The sequence below is a fragment of the Aquarana catesbeiana genome, linkage group LG10 (genome assembly GCF_042186555.1).
Source record: "Aquarana catesbeiana isolate 2022-GZ linkage group LG10, ASM4218655v1, whole genome shotgun sequence".
NCBI lineage: Eukaryota > Metazoa > Chordata > Amphibia > Anura > Ranidae > Aquarana > Aquarana catesbeiana.
The window spans coordinates 229,213,915-229,230,146 of record NC_133333.1 but is presented as its reverse complement, the minus strand read 5'-3'; the positions used below and the strand labels follow the sequence as shown (position 1 = coordinate 229,230,146).

The window sequence follows — 16,232 nt, the reverse complement described above, 5'->3', positions numbered from 1 at the left end:
GTGACGCTGAAGCAACCAATTCTTGGTCCATGAACTCCTCCCCACCCTGTTCATGGACTGGACTTGTGTCAAGGTCAGGACCCCAACACCAAGCCCCCGCACAGCACGAACTGTACGAGGAGTACGCATACGAAACATGGCTAGAAAACGGTCGGCTGCTCAGAACGAAGTAACAGAATGCACTGAAGAACAGCAAGGCCTGTGAAGAGCGACCTGAAAAACAGCAACGAGCAGGCAAGATCACACAGAAAACTCTGATACGAACTGACTGCACGCACTGAAGAGCAGATACAAACCCACAAGCACAAACTGAACAGCAGAAAACGATCTGAAAGCCACGAGTCTGAAAAAGCGCGAATCATCTCTCACCAAACTTTTACTAACACAAGATTAGCAAAAGGAGCCCAAAGGGTGCCGCGCTTGGTTCTGAACCGGCCTTTTCTAGTCTTGTCGTACGTGGTGTACGTGACCGCGTGGTTGTCGATCGGAAATTCCGACAACTTTGTGCGACCGTGTGTAAGCAAAACAAGTTTGAGCCAACATCCGTCGGAAAAAATCCTAGGATTTTGTTGTCGGAATGTCCAAACAAAGTCCGACCGTGTGTATGGGGCATTAGGGGGAATCCTGCAAACTCTGATGTAAGGAGGAACTTTGTGTTTTTGACTTTTGTTTAACCTAAAGACATTACTAAAAGCACTAGCTACATGTTTATAGTTGAAAATATTGATGTTTGCACTGTTCAGCACTGTATAAGGGCATTTTAGATATTTTTGTAGTATCAGTAAAAAATGTGGCTCTGTCGGTAAATTTCATGATTTTTGCCAGTAAAAAATTGGCACTGTTTGTAAATTTTTGCATCCTGCCAGTAAATTGCACTTGAGTGGGGGTTGGCAACACTGAATCCTGGTAACCAACTACAAGAAACGTCTTACCTCTGTGCTTGCCAACAAGGTTTTCTCCACCAAGTACTAAGTCGTATTTTACATGGGGATCAAAAACTTATTTTACTCACTGAACTACAACTCAATTTATAGTATTGTTTGATGTGGTTTTTCTGGATTTTTGGTTGATATTCTGTCTCTAGCATTACAAAAATACACATATGATAAAAAATTATAGACCCTTTATTTCTTTGTAAGTGGGCAAACTTACAAATTCTGCAGGGGATCAAATAATTTTTTTCCCCACTGTATAATATTTGGGTGTTCTAAGTCATTTTCTAGCAAAAAATACAGATTTTTACTTGAAAACAACAAATGTAAAAAAAGCCTGGTCTTAAAGTGGTTAAACCTTTGCAAACTCAGATGACAATCATGCCTCAGTCACCACTATGCACATGACTGCTTTATAAATATATTTATGATTATATTACAATAAAATGTAAACACCTTATTTCAAAAGAATATAAATAGAACTCAAACAATAAAGCTTAGTTGAAAGCAGAAATCAAAGAGGTGAAGTTCAGCATTGCAGGACGATGGATTCCACAACACATAAACTCTATCATGTACATGGAATGGATTCCAGAGGTTTTCTTGATACATATTTCTCTAATAAGGAGGACATGGTCTTTGCAGAGGATTCTATAAAATTTCCAATGGCGATGTTTCACTATCAGTTCAGCAGCGGTATGTACAGCATAGATTGATGTTTTTTAACAAAAAAATGTTAATAAATCTAAAGCCTCCTACACACAATAGGATTGTTGACCAACAGAGCATCAGACTTTTGTCTGAAGGGCTTGTGCCAGGAACTTGTCTTGCATACTAATGGCACATAATTGTTGGCCAACAAACACGAACGTAGTAACATACTATGTGGAATTTTAGCTCTTGAGCGCCACCCTTTGGGCACCTTCTGCTAATGTCGTGTTTGGTGAGCATTGATTCCGAGCATGCGTGTTTGTATTTGGACTTTCGTGTAACGGACTTGTATACAGACAATATGAAAATCTGACAACAGACCGTTGTCCACTGAAAATTTTCTAGCCTGCCATCCAACATTTGCTGGTGGAAAGTTGGACAACAATTGTCTGATGGAACGTACTAACGGTCAGATTTTAGGCCAACAGTCTGTCACCTCACACTTCCCTGACAAAAATCTCATCATGTGTACGAGCTTATGAGTATCACTAACATACATGGGAGTCCCCATAGCCCTGTCCTCACAGCTTTCTATTTCTGGAATAGGGGGAATGCTTTATTTCTTGCAAAAAAATCATGCTGTTTCTATAAAAAAATTATTCACCTCACTATGGACTCTTCCACATTTTATTGTGTTACAACCTGCAATTGAAATTGATCTGATTGATATTTTATATCACGGATGTACATGAGATTAGATTGAATTTTCTAAATAGATAACAAAGATCAACACAAAAAAAATGGGTTTCCTCTGGAGCAACCAATCTCCCTCTGATTTAGTATAATTGGTTGAATGAAGTCTACTTTTGGGTAAATAATGTTCCTGGAGTAAGCAAGTCCAGGATAAGGGTTTAGACCAGTTCCAATCAAGGTTGGGTTCTAGAAATAATTTTTAGAAACTTCTACAGCGGGTGTTAAAAAACATTTTATTGTGAAAAGCTGTCTTGGGTGCCACTTCCATGGGAAGCAAACAACAACTTCCAGATTAAGCCTCTGTCCATTTACTCCATCCAATGGCACAATGAAGGGATGGAGAACTCCAACTTGAGGTGGAGAGGTCAACAGTGGCAGCCTGATCCAAAGAAGATTATTGTAAAACAGAATCATAAACTGGTACCACATTATGATGAGACAATAGCAAATCATAATTTATTTCTTATGACGGTTTTATTTGGTGAATATGTCACTCTTGATCAGTATATTATCATGTTTTATTTATTTGCTTGCAAAAGGTCAATTCACAAACATTATCATATTTGTTTTCTATCTTTAAGGCCCAGTTTACACTTGTACGACTTGTCATGCAACTTTGCACCCCAAAGTCACATGACAAGTTGCACCCCATGTTTTCCAATGAGTACTGTTCATACTTGTGTGACTTAAAACTCATGCACATAGGGCGTTTTTCCTGTCGCTTTTAGGAGCATCAGACTTTTTTTTATACAGATTAAAAACGTCTCTCCATGTTATTCTATGTGTCCACATAGGCTTTTAGGAGCTTTTAGTGTCATAGGCGTTTTCAAGCTGCAAAAAAACCCCAGGGCTAGCGCGTTCTTAGGCAGCAGCGTTACAGCTATAAAAACGCCTGACGTGGCTAAATGTGTGCTAACGCTGTGTACAGCACTAAGCCCCGTCAAGCGTTTTTAAGATGCAGTAATTGGATTTGGGAGTGGAAAATAGATGAGGGCAGAGAAACACTGCTAAACATCAGCGCAGCATGTAAGGGGGAATCCTACAAACTCTGATGTAAGGAGGAACTCTGTGTGCATTAACAACATTAATGCCAATGCAAAACACTTCTAAAAGCGCATTTTTCCTGGTGTCGGTACTGGCTTTGCCGCTTGTTTTTTTTTCTTAACGCACTGTATTCATAAGGCCTTAAAGTCACAGCAACTTTAAAGTGACATGAGGCCCATAGACTTAATATAAACCCTCAAAAGTCACATTAAAGTTGCACCTGATTCATATACATGTGTGTGCGACTTTGTAGAGCACACGCAGTCACATGGTCAAAGGCAAAGTTGCAATAAAGTCGCACTCGTCCAACGTGGCATCAAACTCGCATCAAATCACACTGTAAAGTCGCAGTGGAAATCACACAATTTTGAAGTTGCACAAGTGTGAATGGAGCCTAAATGATCAGAACAGATGTAGAGGAAAGTGACTGCTTCTCTGCAAATGGCCCTCTAATCCCTATATACTCACCTTACCCTCTCTCTCTCTCTCTCTCTCTCTCTCTCTCAGCTCCTTGCTCATCTGGTGCTTTCATATATGGAAGATAATGTAACATATAAGGCTGGGCCTAGCAGGAAATCCCAGAACCATATTATATATTGGTTGGGAATAATTTTTTAAAGCTATTTTCATCTAGCACTGTCATTAAATGCCAAATTATGAAAGTGTGAAATCTTTTTTTGGCAGTGAAATTAGTTTCGGGTAAGATAACATCTGAATCTCTAATATTCCTCCAGGTCGAATTGAGGGTACATTTTTGATTGACATCAGCCTTGGTTCCGCCATTCACAATCTTTATTCTGCCTCCAATTCCTTTAAAAATATAGTCATATTAAAATTCCAGGAGAAATGTATCATGGAACTGAACAGATGGCTACATGACCGTACCGGAGCATATGATTGGTCGCATACATCATCAGCCGCAGCTGAGTTAGAAGGAACAAGGTGACTTGTCCGCTAATGTTTCATTACTTTATGATTTTTGCATTTTAGGTTGCAGAAGATTATTTCTTTAAAGGCAACTTCTATTATGTTTGAGTATATTTCATTTATTAAGTTGTTTAAAATACAAACTTTTTTTCGTGTTTTTAGTCAGGTAACTTTGAAATATTGTATTTGAAATGTTAAAATCTATGTTTTCATCCAGCAGATGGAGCTCTCAGCTCTTTATAATGTTTGTATTCAGGCTCCCCTTATCTACTGTGCTGAAAAAGCCTATTCACATTGTTTAAAGTAGAAGTCCAGTCAAATCTAAACTTAAAGTGGAGTTCCACCCACTTTTACAACTCTTCAGCATCCCTCACTAAACTGTGCATTGTAAACGAATTGGATATTTTTAAATTTTTTTTCTCAGCACCTACTGTATATCTGCTGTATTCATTTTTCACTTCCTCCTCCCTGGCCATGGCCCATCGCATCATTTCCTGTTTGCAATGCCTTCTGGGAAGGGGCGGCAACTTCCTCTGACACTGACGTTGCTATGGAAACCTGACCCGAAACCTATTACACTGCTTGTGCTGCACTGAGCATGTGCGAGATCTGCAAGGATGAGATCCAGGAAGAAATACAGTCTGGCTTCCGATGCCCAGACTTAAGATGGCCACGGCCTGCTGTAAGTTTATAAAATAACAAACTACTGCTATAAACTAACAAAACAGACCTTAGTTTACAGACTAACTTTACTAGAATACATTAAGCTTGTGTATTATAGGATTATTTTTATTTAAAAAGTATAATTTCGTCCGGAACACCACTTTAACCCTGCTCTCACCCCCATTCTAAGCCCTATACTAACTAATCTGTAAAGGAAGGATGTCTATGCTTACCTATTCTGAGGGCCCTCTGGTCCAAACTGACTATGGATGCCCCATAGTAAGCCTATGGGTGAAGAGTAATCACTGCTCAAGGTCGGTCTCCACCTGTACCACCTCCGCTGCACGCTACCAGGTGCTGGCCCTGTCCATTACAGGCTTCACAGTAGAGGAAAAGGGTCCGTTTGGCCGCACATCTGATAAAATCACCTTAATTTAGACATATTCCGAAATAGACACTCCACAATGTACAATTGAGGGAAAATAGCACTAGTTGGTGTGCCATTTTCCCTCGATTGTACATTGTGGAGAGTCTATTAGGAATATGTCTATATTAAGGTGATTTTATCGGATGTATGGCCGACCAGACCCTTTTCCTCTACTGTGAAGCCCATAACGAACAGGGCCAGCACCTGGTTGTATGCAGTGGAGGTGGTACAGGTGGAGACCAACCTTGAGCAGTGATTACTCATAATATAGGTGTATTAAAAAATCTCAGCAGACTTGTTTTTCATAAGCAGCTGGTATTGGCCCATTAACATGTAGAAAAGTACAGAGATCTTCTACTTACTGTAATTGCTCATTAACCACTTGCTTACTGGGCACTTAAACCCCCTTCCTGCCCAGGCCAATTTTCAGCTTTCAGCACTGTTGCACTTTGAATGACAATTGCATGGTCATGCAACACTGCACCCATATGACATTTTTATCATTTTCTTTCACACAAATAGAGCTTTCTTTTGGTGGTATTTAATCACTACTAGGGTTTCATAGTTTGTTATAAAATTTTGCAAACAGGTAATTTTTCTCCTTTATTGATGTGCGCTGATGAGGCTGCACTTATGGGCACTGATAGGCTGCACTGGTGGGCACTTATCAGGAGGCACTAATAAAGCTGCACTGATAGGTGGCACTGATAGGCGGTACTAAAGGGCACTGATAGGCGGCACTGATAAGTGGACCTAATAGGTGGCACTGATAGGCACTGGTAGGTGACACTGATAGGCAGCACTGATAGGTGGCACTGGTGATGCAAAACCGGTGGGCACTGATTGGCAGCACTGGTAGACAATGATTGGCAGCACTGGTGGACACTGATTGGCAGCACTGGTGAACACTGATAGGTGGCACTAGTGGGCATTGCCTAGCAGTACTTATGCGCACTGGTAGGTGGCACTGGTGGGCACTAATGAGGCGGCAGTGCCTCTCTGTGTAAGTGACCAATGTCCCGTTTACAGAAGCCGGTAATCAGCTTTTTTCCCCTCCTCACGCTGTCAGTGCGAGTAAAAAATTGTCCCCTTACTCCGATGTGTGATCAGCTGAGTCTGATTGACTGGATGAATAAGGTGAATATTTATGCATATAAAAAGAGAAAGGTAATAATAATTTTCTATAATGAGATGTATTTTATATATATATTAAAACTGAAATCTGGGCAGATATAAAAGACTCAGATTAATGGAGCTCTGTAATCATTTTAAATGCAAACACTGGAAGTACCTGAATCCAACCTGTTATCTGCCTCTTGCAGTCTCAGTACTACAGGACTGGAGTATGAGAAGAAAAAGCAGTGCATGTTCATGTGGTGATAGAAGGAAGGAGCAGAGTGACAGAGACAAGACCATCACTGTGCTGCTTCTCATATCACTGTCCAGTCACAGAGTGGGGAGGGTCCAGGACAACCTGCGCTAAGAGGAAGTGGGTTCAATGATCCCGGCCATCAGACCGAGGACATCAAGTGGCAGAAAAATGGTACTATGGGGGATATCTCTGGACTGAAGGTGAATATTGCAGAAAAATCTGGTTGTGTTATGTTATCTTTTAACATGCTATTCATCTTGTTATTTGTATCTGGAGTTCTGTTTTTTTTTTTTCTTTTTTTTTTTTTTTTTAATCCTAAAATTGATAGATATAGTATAGAGTAGATATAAAATAAAATCATGTTTATTTGTATTTGATCAGAAATTAGTGGATGTGCTTTCCAGATCTGTTGGATTAGCTGGTGGGTATTAGAGTGGTGTATTAGGCTGCCCATAGATGAGCGGGCTGAATGAAAAAACTGATCAGATCCCCCTCTCCACACATTCAAGGTGGATGAATGAATCCTCCCTGCTGTGTCATTGTCTTCCTGCAGCACTGATCGAGCATGGAGAATTCAACAGGGTGGTTGTACAGAAGTCAATCGGTGGATAAACTTCTGTGCAACTACAGTGCCCATACATAGATTGAAATTCGGTCAGTCCCTGCTGAACCAGTCTAATTTCAATCCATGTATGACCAGCTTTAGATAGGAGATACTGAATAGGGATGAGCCAAACACCCCCCCTCAGTTCGCACAAGAACAAAAAAATTGTTAGGGGACAAAAATGTCTAAGGGACAAAAATGTGAAAAATCAAAAGTGCTAATTTTAAAGGCTTATATACAAGTTATTGTCATAAAAAGTGTTTGGGGACCCGGGTCCTACCCCAGGGGATATGTATCAATGCAAAAAAGTTTTAAAAACTGATGTTTTTTTAAGGAGCAGTGATTTTAATAATTCTTAAAGTGAAACAATAAAAATGAAATATTCCTTTAAATATTGTGCCTGGGGGTGTCTATAGTATGCCTGTAACGTAATGCATCTTTCCTGTGTTTAGAACAATACCACAGCAAAATGACATTTCTAAAGGAAAAAATGTCATTTAAAACTTCTTGCGGCTGTAATGTGTTGTCAGATTCCGGCATGGGTCTCCCCCAGTCCATTACCAGGCCCTTCAGTTTTGGTATGGGTATTAAGGGAAACCCTGCACCAAAAATGTTTTTTAAAATGGCGTGGGGGTCACCTCCCCCAAAATCTATACCAGGCCCTTATCCGAGCACGCAACCTGACAGCCTGCAGGAAAAGGGGGGTATGAGAGAGCGCCCCCTCCTGAACCATACCAGGCCACATGCCTTCCACATGGGGAGGTTGTTTTGGGGTCCCCCCTATGTGAATGGGTATCGGGTACATTGGACACATTCTCCAAAAAAGGTCAAAAAAGTAAAAATGACAGTAGACAGTTTGGGACAAAAAAATAAAAATGTCCCGTGATGTCCATTCATCTTCGATTACAGCGTCCGACGTTCCCAAGAAAAAAACCCCAACAAACCGGAAAAACTCCACCTCCATGATAAGCCCCCCAAGCGCAGACCCCCACAACCACCGGGCAAGGGTTGTGGGGTAGAGGGCCTTGTCCCCATCCCCATGGGGACAAGGTGTTTTGAGGTGAACCCCAAAACACCCCCCATGTTGAGGGAATGTGGCCTGGTATGGTTCAGGAGGGGGGGTGCTCTCTCGTCCCCCCTTTTCCTGCCGCCTGCCAGATTGCATGCTCGGATAAGGGTCTGGTATGGATTTTAAAGGGGACCCCATGACATTTTTTTTTAATTTTGGCACAGGGTTCCCCTTAATATCAATACCAGACCTGAAGGGCCTGGTATGGATTTTGGGGGGACCCCCACGCAATTTTTTTTTAAATTTTGGTGCGGGGTTGCCCTTAATATTCATACCAGACCAAAAGGGCCTGGTAACGGACTGCCCCCCAGTCCATTACCAGGCCCTTTGGATCTAGTATGAATCACATGACGTTTTTTTCAATGATTTTTATGTATATTGTCGGGATCCGACACTACATTACAGCCGCGAGCAGTTTATTTCTTTAGAAATTTCATTTTGCTGTGGCATAGTAAAACACATTACACTGATATGCTACTTTACAGGCAGACTAAGGAGACTCCCCAGGCATGATATTTAAAGCAATATGTCATTTTTATTGTTTCACTTTAACCACTTGCCGACAGCTGTCAGCACATATACGTCGGCAGAATGGCACGGCTGGGCAAAGTAATGTACCTGTACGTTACTTTGAATTTCCCGCCGTGCGCGCGTGCCCCCCGGCAGCGCGCCCACATGCCTGCCGCGAGCTCCATGACCATGCTCGTGGGACCCGCGGACTCGATCGCCTCTGGGATAACCGCAATTGTGTCATGGAGCTAAAGAACGGGGAATTGCCGATGTAAACAGCATCTCCCCGTTCTGCCTAGTGACAGGACACCGATCGTCTGCTCCCTGTCATCGGGAGTAGCGATCAGTGTCATGTCACTGCTAGCCCATTCCCCCCCACAGTTCGCTGTATTAATGCCAATGGTCCCAAAAATGTGTGAAAATTGTCCGATGTGTCCACAATAATGTCACAGTCACGATAAAAATCGCTGATCGCCGCCATTACTAGTAAAAAAAAAATATTAATAAAAATGCCATAAAACTATCCCCTATTTTGCATACGCTATAACTTTTGCGCAAACCAATCAATATACGCTAATTGCAATTTTTTTTACCAAAAATATGTAGAACAATACGTATCGGCCTAAACTGAGGAAAAAAAATGTTTTTTTATATATTTTTGGGGGATATTTATTATAGCAAAAAGTAAAAAATAATGCGTTTTTTTCAAAATTGTCGCTCTTTTTTTGTTTATAGCGCAAAAAATAAAAACTGCAGGGGTGATCAAATACCACCAAAAGAAATCTCTATTTGTGGGGAAAAAAGGACATCAATATTGTTTGGGAGCCACCTCGCACGACTGTGCAATTGTCAGTTAAAGTGACTCAGTGCCGAATTGCAAAAAGTGCTCTAGTCAGGAAGGGGTTAAATTCTTCCAGTGCTGAAGTGGTTAAGCATCATTAAAATCACTGCTCCTGAAAAAACTGCAGTTTTTAAAACTTTTTTTGCATTGATACATGTCCCCTGGGGCAGGAGCCGGGTTCCCAAACACTTTTTATGGCAATAACTTGCATATAAGCCTTTAAAATTAGCACTTCTGATTTTTCGTGCGGGCGGCTCCGCTGCAGGTGACAGTGTGGGCGGCTAGGTCAGTGAGTGGGCGGATGAGAGAGGGGGGGTAGCTGGGCGGCTCCGTGTGTGACTGTGAGTGGGCTGCTGGCCAATCAGGGAGCCAGCAGGCAGGGGAGCAGAGAGATGACATCATCTCTCACCACCCTGCAGCCTGCGCCCGCCCTGCATCCCTGCAGTTCCGCCCTCACTGTGAAGGCAGCTGTGGGCAGCAGAGAGATTACATCATCTCTCTGCTGCCTGACTCTGGGACATAGCAAGAGACCACCTTAGCAGGAAAGTGACACGGCATGTGACAATCCGCATCTGATGACAAGCGACGTGGCAAGTGACAATCTGCAACGTGTGTGTGACAGACCTACCCGGGAGAGAGACTTTTGGAGGGGACTGAATGCTAGCCTCTTGCCGATCGATCGTGGGCCCTGGCAGTTGGGGGAATGGTGCTCTTTGTGAGCTGTATGCCTGGGGACCCTTGAGGTGGTATTACTGTGGATTCGGGTCCTGGTCCCCCAGGACACACAGACTCTGGGGACCCTGGATTTGCCACATTAGAAATACTGGCTGATTCATAATGCTGGGACAAATACTGTTAGGAGATACTGATGTCAATTCCAGCCACCTGTCTGTCTGTTGCCTGCTAGAATGTGTATTGTAAATAAGTCTGAGCTACAAGACGGCCAGTCTGGCCTAAAGGTCATGTCTGAGTCATCTAGGCTGTCTAAAGGGATTAGTTAATTAGCCCATGTTAATTAGGTTTCTGGTCACAGGTGTATGTTCAGAGCAAAATGAGCAGGTAGTATACACCTCCTCTTTTACTGTATAAAAGAGCCTGTATTCCTTTCAATAAAAGAGATTCCTGGTTGAACTTACATACAGCCTGCCTGGTGTTTGTTCTGAGCTACACAACTGGATTAGAACGGTACATAGCTGTAGTTCTAATCCCGGAGCATCGGATGACTGAACCATCAGATGTGCGATCTGCAATCTGATTCTATAGCAGCAGAGGAGTGTCGGGAGAGTGGAACCGAGCGAGCAGGGGCTCGTTACATTGGTTGGCAGCCGTGGGATTTGCTCTCCAGTTACTGGGACACTCCAAACCAGCCTGCAGAAGAGCCATGCTGAAAGACTTACTTGAAAGCCGTGGAGGGAATGGTGGGATCGTGCTTCCTTGCCGTGAACACATCCAAACCATCACCTGGATCCAAGGTCCAGATAGCAGGAGAGGAGAGGTACAGATACCAGCCACCATGGAAGAGGAATTCAGAAGGAGGTTGCGAGAGATGCAGATACAGCACAAAGGACCAGTATCAGAGCAGGTCCTGCTAGAATGGTTTTATTCTATCCGCTGCGAACTCTGGAAGGAAGCGCGAGCCTGTGAGCAGCGAAACCAGGGAAAAGTTCTCCCCTCCATCCATGTAAGGTACTGGTCACAGTATGAAGTGCGAATGCTGTTTTGGGGGGAACAGCCGAACCAGGAGTGGACAGCAGAGTTAAGCAGGCTGATCCGGGCAGAAATGCGGTTGGACGAGAGCTACAGAGCCCTCCAGTGGTATGTAGCCCAAGTGTGTCCGTGGACAGCGGATGACAGCCCCACGGAAGGCTTTGACTACGATGGCCTGGGATTGTTATACTGGAGGCTGTCCAGGGACACTGACTTTGGGAGTGATTGGGAGTGGCGTTTGGAGGAAATAATGGAGCACAGAGAGCGAAGACTGAATGTCTCAGAAGTGCACTGGGCACAGGAAGATTTGGAGTTTCTGGCCGTTCAGGAATGGGAGCTGGAGATCGCCTACAAACAGCTGTTAGACTCTGCTCAGCAGCAGGGTGGTGCTCCCTTTGCCTGGGACTATCAGGAAATACCAGGTGACAACTCTGAAATCCTGGCTGAAGAGTTGACAATGTGGCAGAGTAACAGTGTGCTTTGCCAACCTGCCCCCACAGCTATGGAGGCGGAGGTCTTATGGCGGATACAGCAAGTGCTGACTGACCTTGATGAACCTGTTTCTGCATGGGATGATCTTGGATGGAGGAATGTGCCTGTCCAGCAGCATGCCAGAGAATAGGCAGTGGAAAATCTGAAGATTGCCGTCCCCAAACCTGAAGTGCTGACAACAGGGCAGAGCTCTGCTAACCTCTGCCCAGCACTGATAGCATCTTCTGGGTTCCACGGAGAGGAGATGGTGAACCTTTATCCCCAGACACCAGTTGCAGAGACAGGGGATTTGATAGACTTTTCTGCTGAGGAAGAACAACCTGGTGAGCCTCCAACAGAAGAAGAGCTGTTATTAGGGCCAAACTTCACTGTACTCTGCCCAGCACTGATAGCATCTTCTGGGTTCCACAGAGGGGAGATGGTGAACCTTTATCCCCAGACACCAGTTGCAGAGACAGGGGATTTGATAGACTTTTCTGCTGAGGAAGAACAACCGGGTGAGCCTTCAGCAGAAGAAGAGCTGTTATTAGGGCCAAACTTCACTGTGCTCTGCCCAGCACCAACAGAAGTATCTGTGAAGTTACAAGGAACTTCCCCAGCTGAAGCGCTGGCAACCGGACAGAGGGTCCAAGATCTCTGCTCTACACCTGCAGCGGTTCCGGAGACTCAGCTTGAGAAGGAGGTGGTCACTTCCCAGCAGCAGATCAGGATACAGGGGGAGAAGGGAGAGGAGGTGTTCGTCATCCCTCCCCAACAGTTGGCCAGGGTGGAAGAAGTGGTCTTTCCTCCCTAGCAAAGATCCGTGCACCTGGGAGACAGTACCACAGACATATTGTCTCAACATCCAGATGAGGGAATGGAAAAGGAAGCAGCCGGCTAACCTCCCCAATGGCAGCTACACAGTTTGGGAGTGGAGGAAGCCAGCCTCCTGCCCCAACGGTTAGCTGGAGCGGAGGATGTGGAGTCCCCAGCAGAAGTGCTGGCAACAGGGCAAAGTGCTACCAACCTCTGCCCAGCACCGGCAACAACTACAGAGTTCCAGGGAGGTGGGGCAGTCGGCCTCCCTCCCCAACAGTTAGCCGGAGCAGATGGTGTGGGGTTTCCAGCAGAAGGGCTGGCAACAGGGCCGAGTACTGCTGGACTCTGCCCTCAACTAACAGAGGATGGATTTCCTGTGAAGGTGAATGGGACTTCAGTCTCCACCTGTATACCCCAGGGATGCTGGGCAGTCGGCCCAGATCCCCAACAGCATGACGGAGTGAGCCCAGACACCCTGTCTTCTCTCCAGTGGCAGAAAGGACTCCAGGGAGAAGGGCCAGTCCAGGCCTCTCCCCAGCGGCAGATATGTTCTCTGAGAGAGGCAGAGGTTGGCTGGGTGAGTAATGCTTTGTTTGGAACAATTTGTTTGGGGTACTGTGTGGGTACAGGCATTAGAGGACTGGAACTACTGACTAACTTCAGAGTCAACCCGTCTGGTGTCTCCTCCTGTGTTAGTCTCCTGCTGAAAGGGGAGAAATGTGACAGACCTAGCCGGGAGAGAGACTTTTGGAGGGGACTGAATGCTAGCCTCTTGCCGATCGATCGTGAGCCCTGGCAGTTGGGGGAACAGTGCTCTTTGTGAGCTGTATGCCTGGGGACACTTGAGGTGGTGTTACTGTGGATTCGGGTCTTGGTCCCCCAGGACACACAGACTCTGGGGACCCTGGATTTGCCATATTAGAAATACTGGCTGATTCATAATGCTGATACAAATACTGTTAGGAGATGCTGATGTCAATTCCAGCCACCTGTCTGTCTGTTGCCTGCTAGAATGTGTATTGTAAATAAGTCTGAGCTACAAGATGGCCAGTCTGGCCTAAAGGTCATGTCTGAGTCATCTAGGCTGTCTAAAGGGATTAGTTAATTAGCCCATGTTAATTATGTTTCTGGTCACAGGTGTATGTTCAGAGTAATATGAGCAGGAGGTATACACCTCCTCTTTTACTGTATAAAAGAGCCTGTATTCCTTTCAATAAAAGAGATTCCTGGTTGAACTTACATACAGCCTGCCTGGTGTTTGTTCTGAGCTACACAACTGGATTAGAACGGCACATAGCTGTAGTTCTAATCCCGGAGCATCGGATGACTGAACCATCAGATGTGCGATCTGCAATCTGATTCTATAGCAGCAGAGGAGTGTCGGGAGAGAGGAACCGAGCGAGCAGGGGCTCGTTACAGTGTGGCAAGTGACAAACTGCAACGTGTGGCAGGTGACGTGGCAAGTGACAATCCACAATGTGTGGCAGGTAACGTTGCAAGTGACAATCCACAACGTGTGGCAGGTGACGTGGCAAGTGACAATTCACAATGTGTGTCAGGTGACGTGGCAAGTGACAATCCGCATCTGGTGACAGGTGATGTGGCAAGTGACAATCAGCATTTGGTGGCAGGTGACGTGGCAAGTGACAATCTGCAACGTGTAGCAGGTGACGTGACAATTTGCAGCGTGTGGCAGGTGACGTGGCAAGTGACAATCCTCATCTGGTTACAGGTGACGTGGCAAGTGACAATTTACAACATGTGGCAGGTGACGTGGCAAGTGACAATCCGCAACGTGTTGCAGGTGACGTGGCAAGTGACAATCCACAATGTGTAGCAGGTGACGTTGCAAGTGACAATCCGCATTTGGTGGCAGGCGACGTGGAAAGTGACACACTCAGGACTCCCACTGATTCTGCATTATGGTGAGTTGAACTATTTCATTTTATATTACAATGTAAGAATAGAAATAATGCGCTTTAATCATCCTGACACTATAATAACCATGGTGCCGTGATGGCTGAAGCGCCAACACCAGCAGTTTCCCCGATAAATTGCCCGCAAAAAAAGGTATTTTCTGGAAGTGCCCCTCCCGAGACTAGACTTTGGATCCGCCCCTGCATTGAATGACACATACAATTCAAAAAACTGTATACTTACCTGTGGTCATTTTCCTTTATTAACACGTAGAATATGTATGGCATAGATAGTACGCAACAATCTAAAAACGTAAAAATGACCTATAGAGTTTAAAGGAGCAGTCCAGCCAAAGCTTGTTTGGCTGGGCTTCTCCTATGGTTTACAGGAGTGCAATTTGTTTTGCACTCCTGTGACCCTTTTTTAGCAGAGAGTGGACTGAAGTCTGCTCTCTGCTGATGTCACGGATATCAGTCTAGGCATAGCATCATCCGACAATGGGAGTCAGGATCTGCCAGGTGCCTGGACTGACACCCATCTCAGCCTCTCAGCGAGCCGCCCCTCCACAGCTCAGTGCTCCAATGAGCATGGAAGAAGATGAGCAGAGAGCTGTGACTGACAGTCTGCAGCTGTCTGCTCATGGAGCTGTGAAAACCAAGCGATCGGCGGTGTTCGATCGCTCGGTTTTCAGTGCAGAGGATCCGGGGGACAGATGCATCATTGCATTGATGCTGCATCCACTGAGGTAAGTATAAATCTAAAAAAAAAAAAAAAACCCTTACTTCTCTTTTAATTATTAATATTGGAAGCAGACGAGAAAACTACAGCTCTTCCAAAGTCCACCATTGTAAGGGCAATAGGATTGACACTGTTATGTGTCAAGGAGGTAGCATAAGATGACCATATTGCTGCCTTAAAAATCTCCAATGGAGTGCAATCCTCTGCATGTTGCTATAGACCAGGGATCTCCAAACTACAGCCCTCCAACTTTTTTGAACTACACATCCCATAAGGCATTGTAAAACTCTGATATTCACAGACATGACTAGGCATGATGGGAATTGTAGTTACTGAACAACTGGAGGGCCATAGTTTAGAGACCCCTGCTATAGACCAATGGTCTCCAAACTTTCTAAACAAAGGGTCAGTTTATTGTCCTTTAGACTTTAGGAGGGCAGGACTGTGGACATTTGGAGTAGAGAAAGTCTCGACATCAGTGGGAAATCAATGCCCTTATCTATGGTGTCAGTGGGAGGAATTATGCCCCATCATTGGTGTCATTGAGCCCCATTGTTGGTGTCATCAGAGATAAATTGTGCCCCATCATTGGTGTCACTGGGAGCAATTGTGCCCCTTCATTGGTGTCAGTTGGAGAAATGATGCCCTATCTTTGGTATCAGTAGATGAAAGAGTGCCCGAAGGGCTGGATAACAGCATGCAAAGGGCCGCATCTGCCCCTAAGGCCACAGTTTGGAGATAAATGCTATAGACAAAGATAAAGCTTTCGTGAATATTCTTTAATACC

At 44.6% G+C, this 16,232-nt stretch overlaps 1 protein-coding gene across 1 annotated transcript in view; it reads left to right on the top strand.

The window, feature by feature from the left end:
• The first annotated feature begins 1,438 nt into the window (after positions 1 to 1,438).
• Positions 1,439 to 16,232, top strand: part of LOC141110156 (indolethylamine N-methyltransferase-like) — a 66,560-nt gene continuing 51,766 nt past the window's right edge. The window contains exons 1-2 of the mRNA XM_073601369.1: positions 1,439 to 1,628; positions 4,115 to 4,322. Coding sequence (XP_073457470.1) covers positions 1,478 to 1,628; positions 4,115 to 4,322 — 359 coding nt within the window. The 5' untranslated portion in view covers positions 1,439 to 1,477. The remainder of the gene's footprint in view (positions 1,629 to 4,114; positions 4,323 to 16,232) is intronic.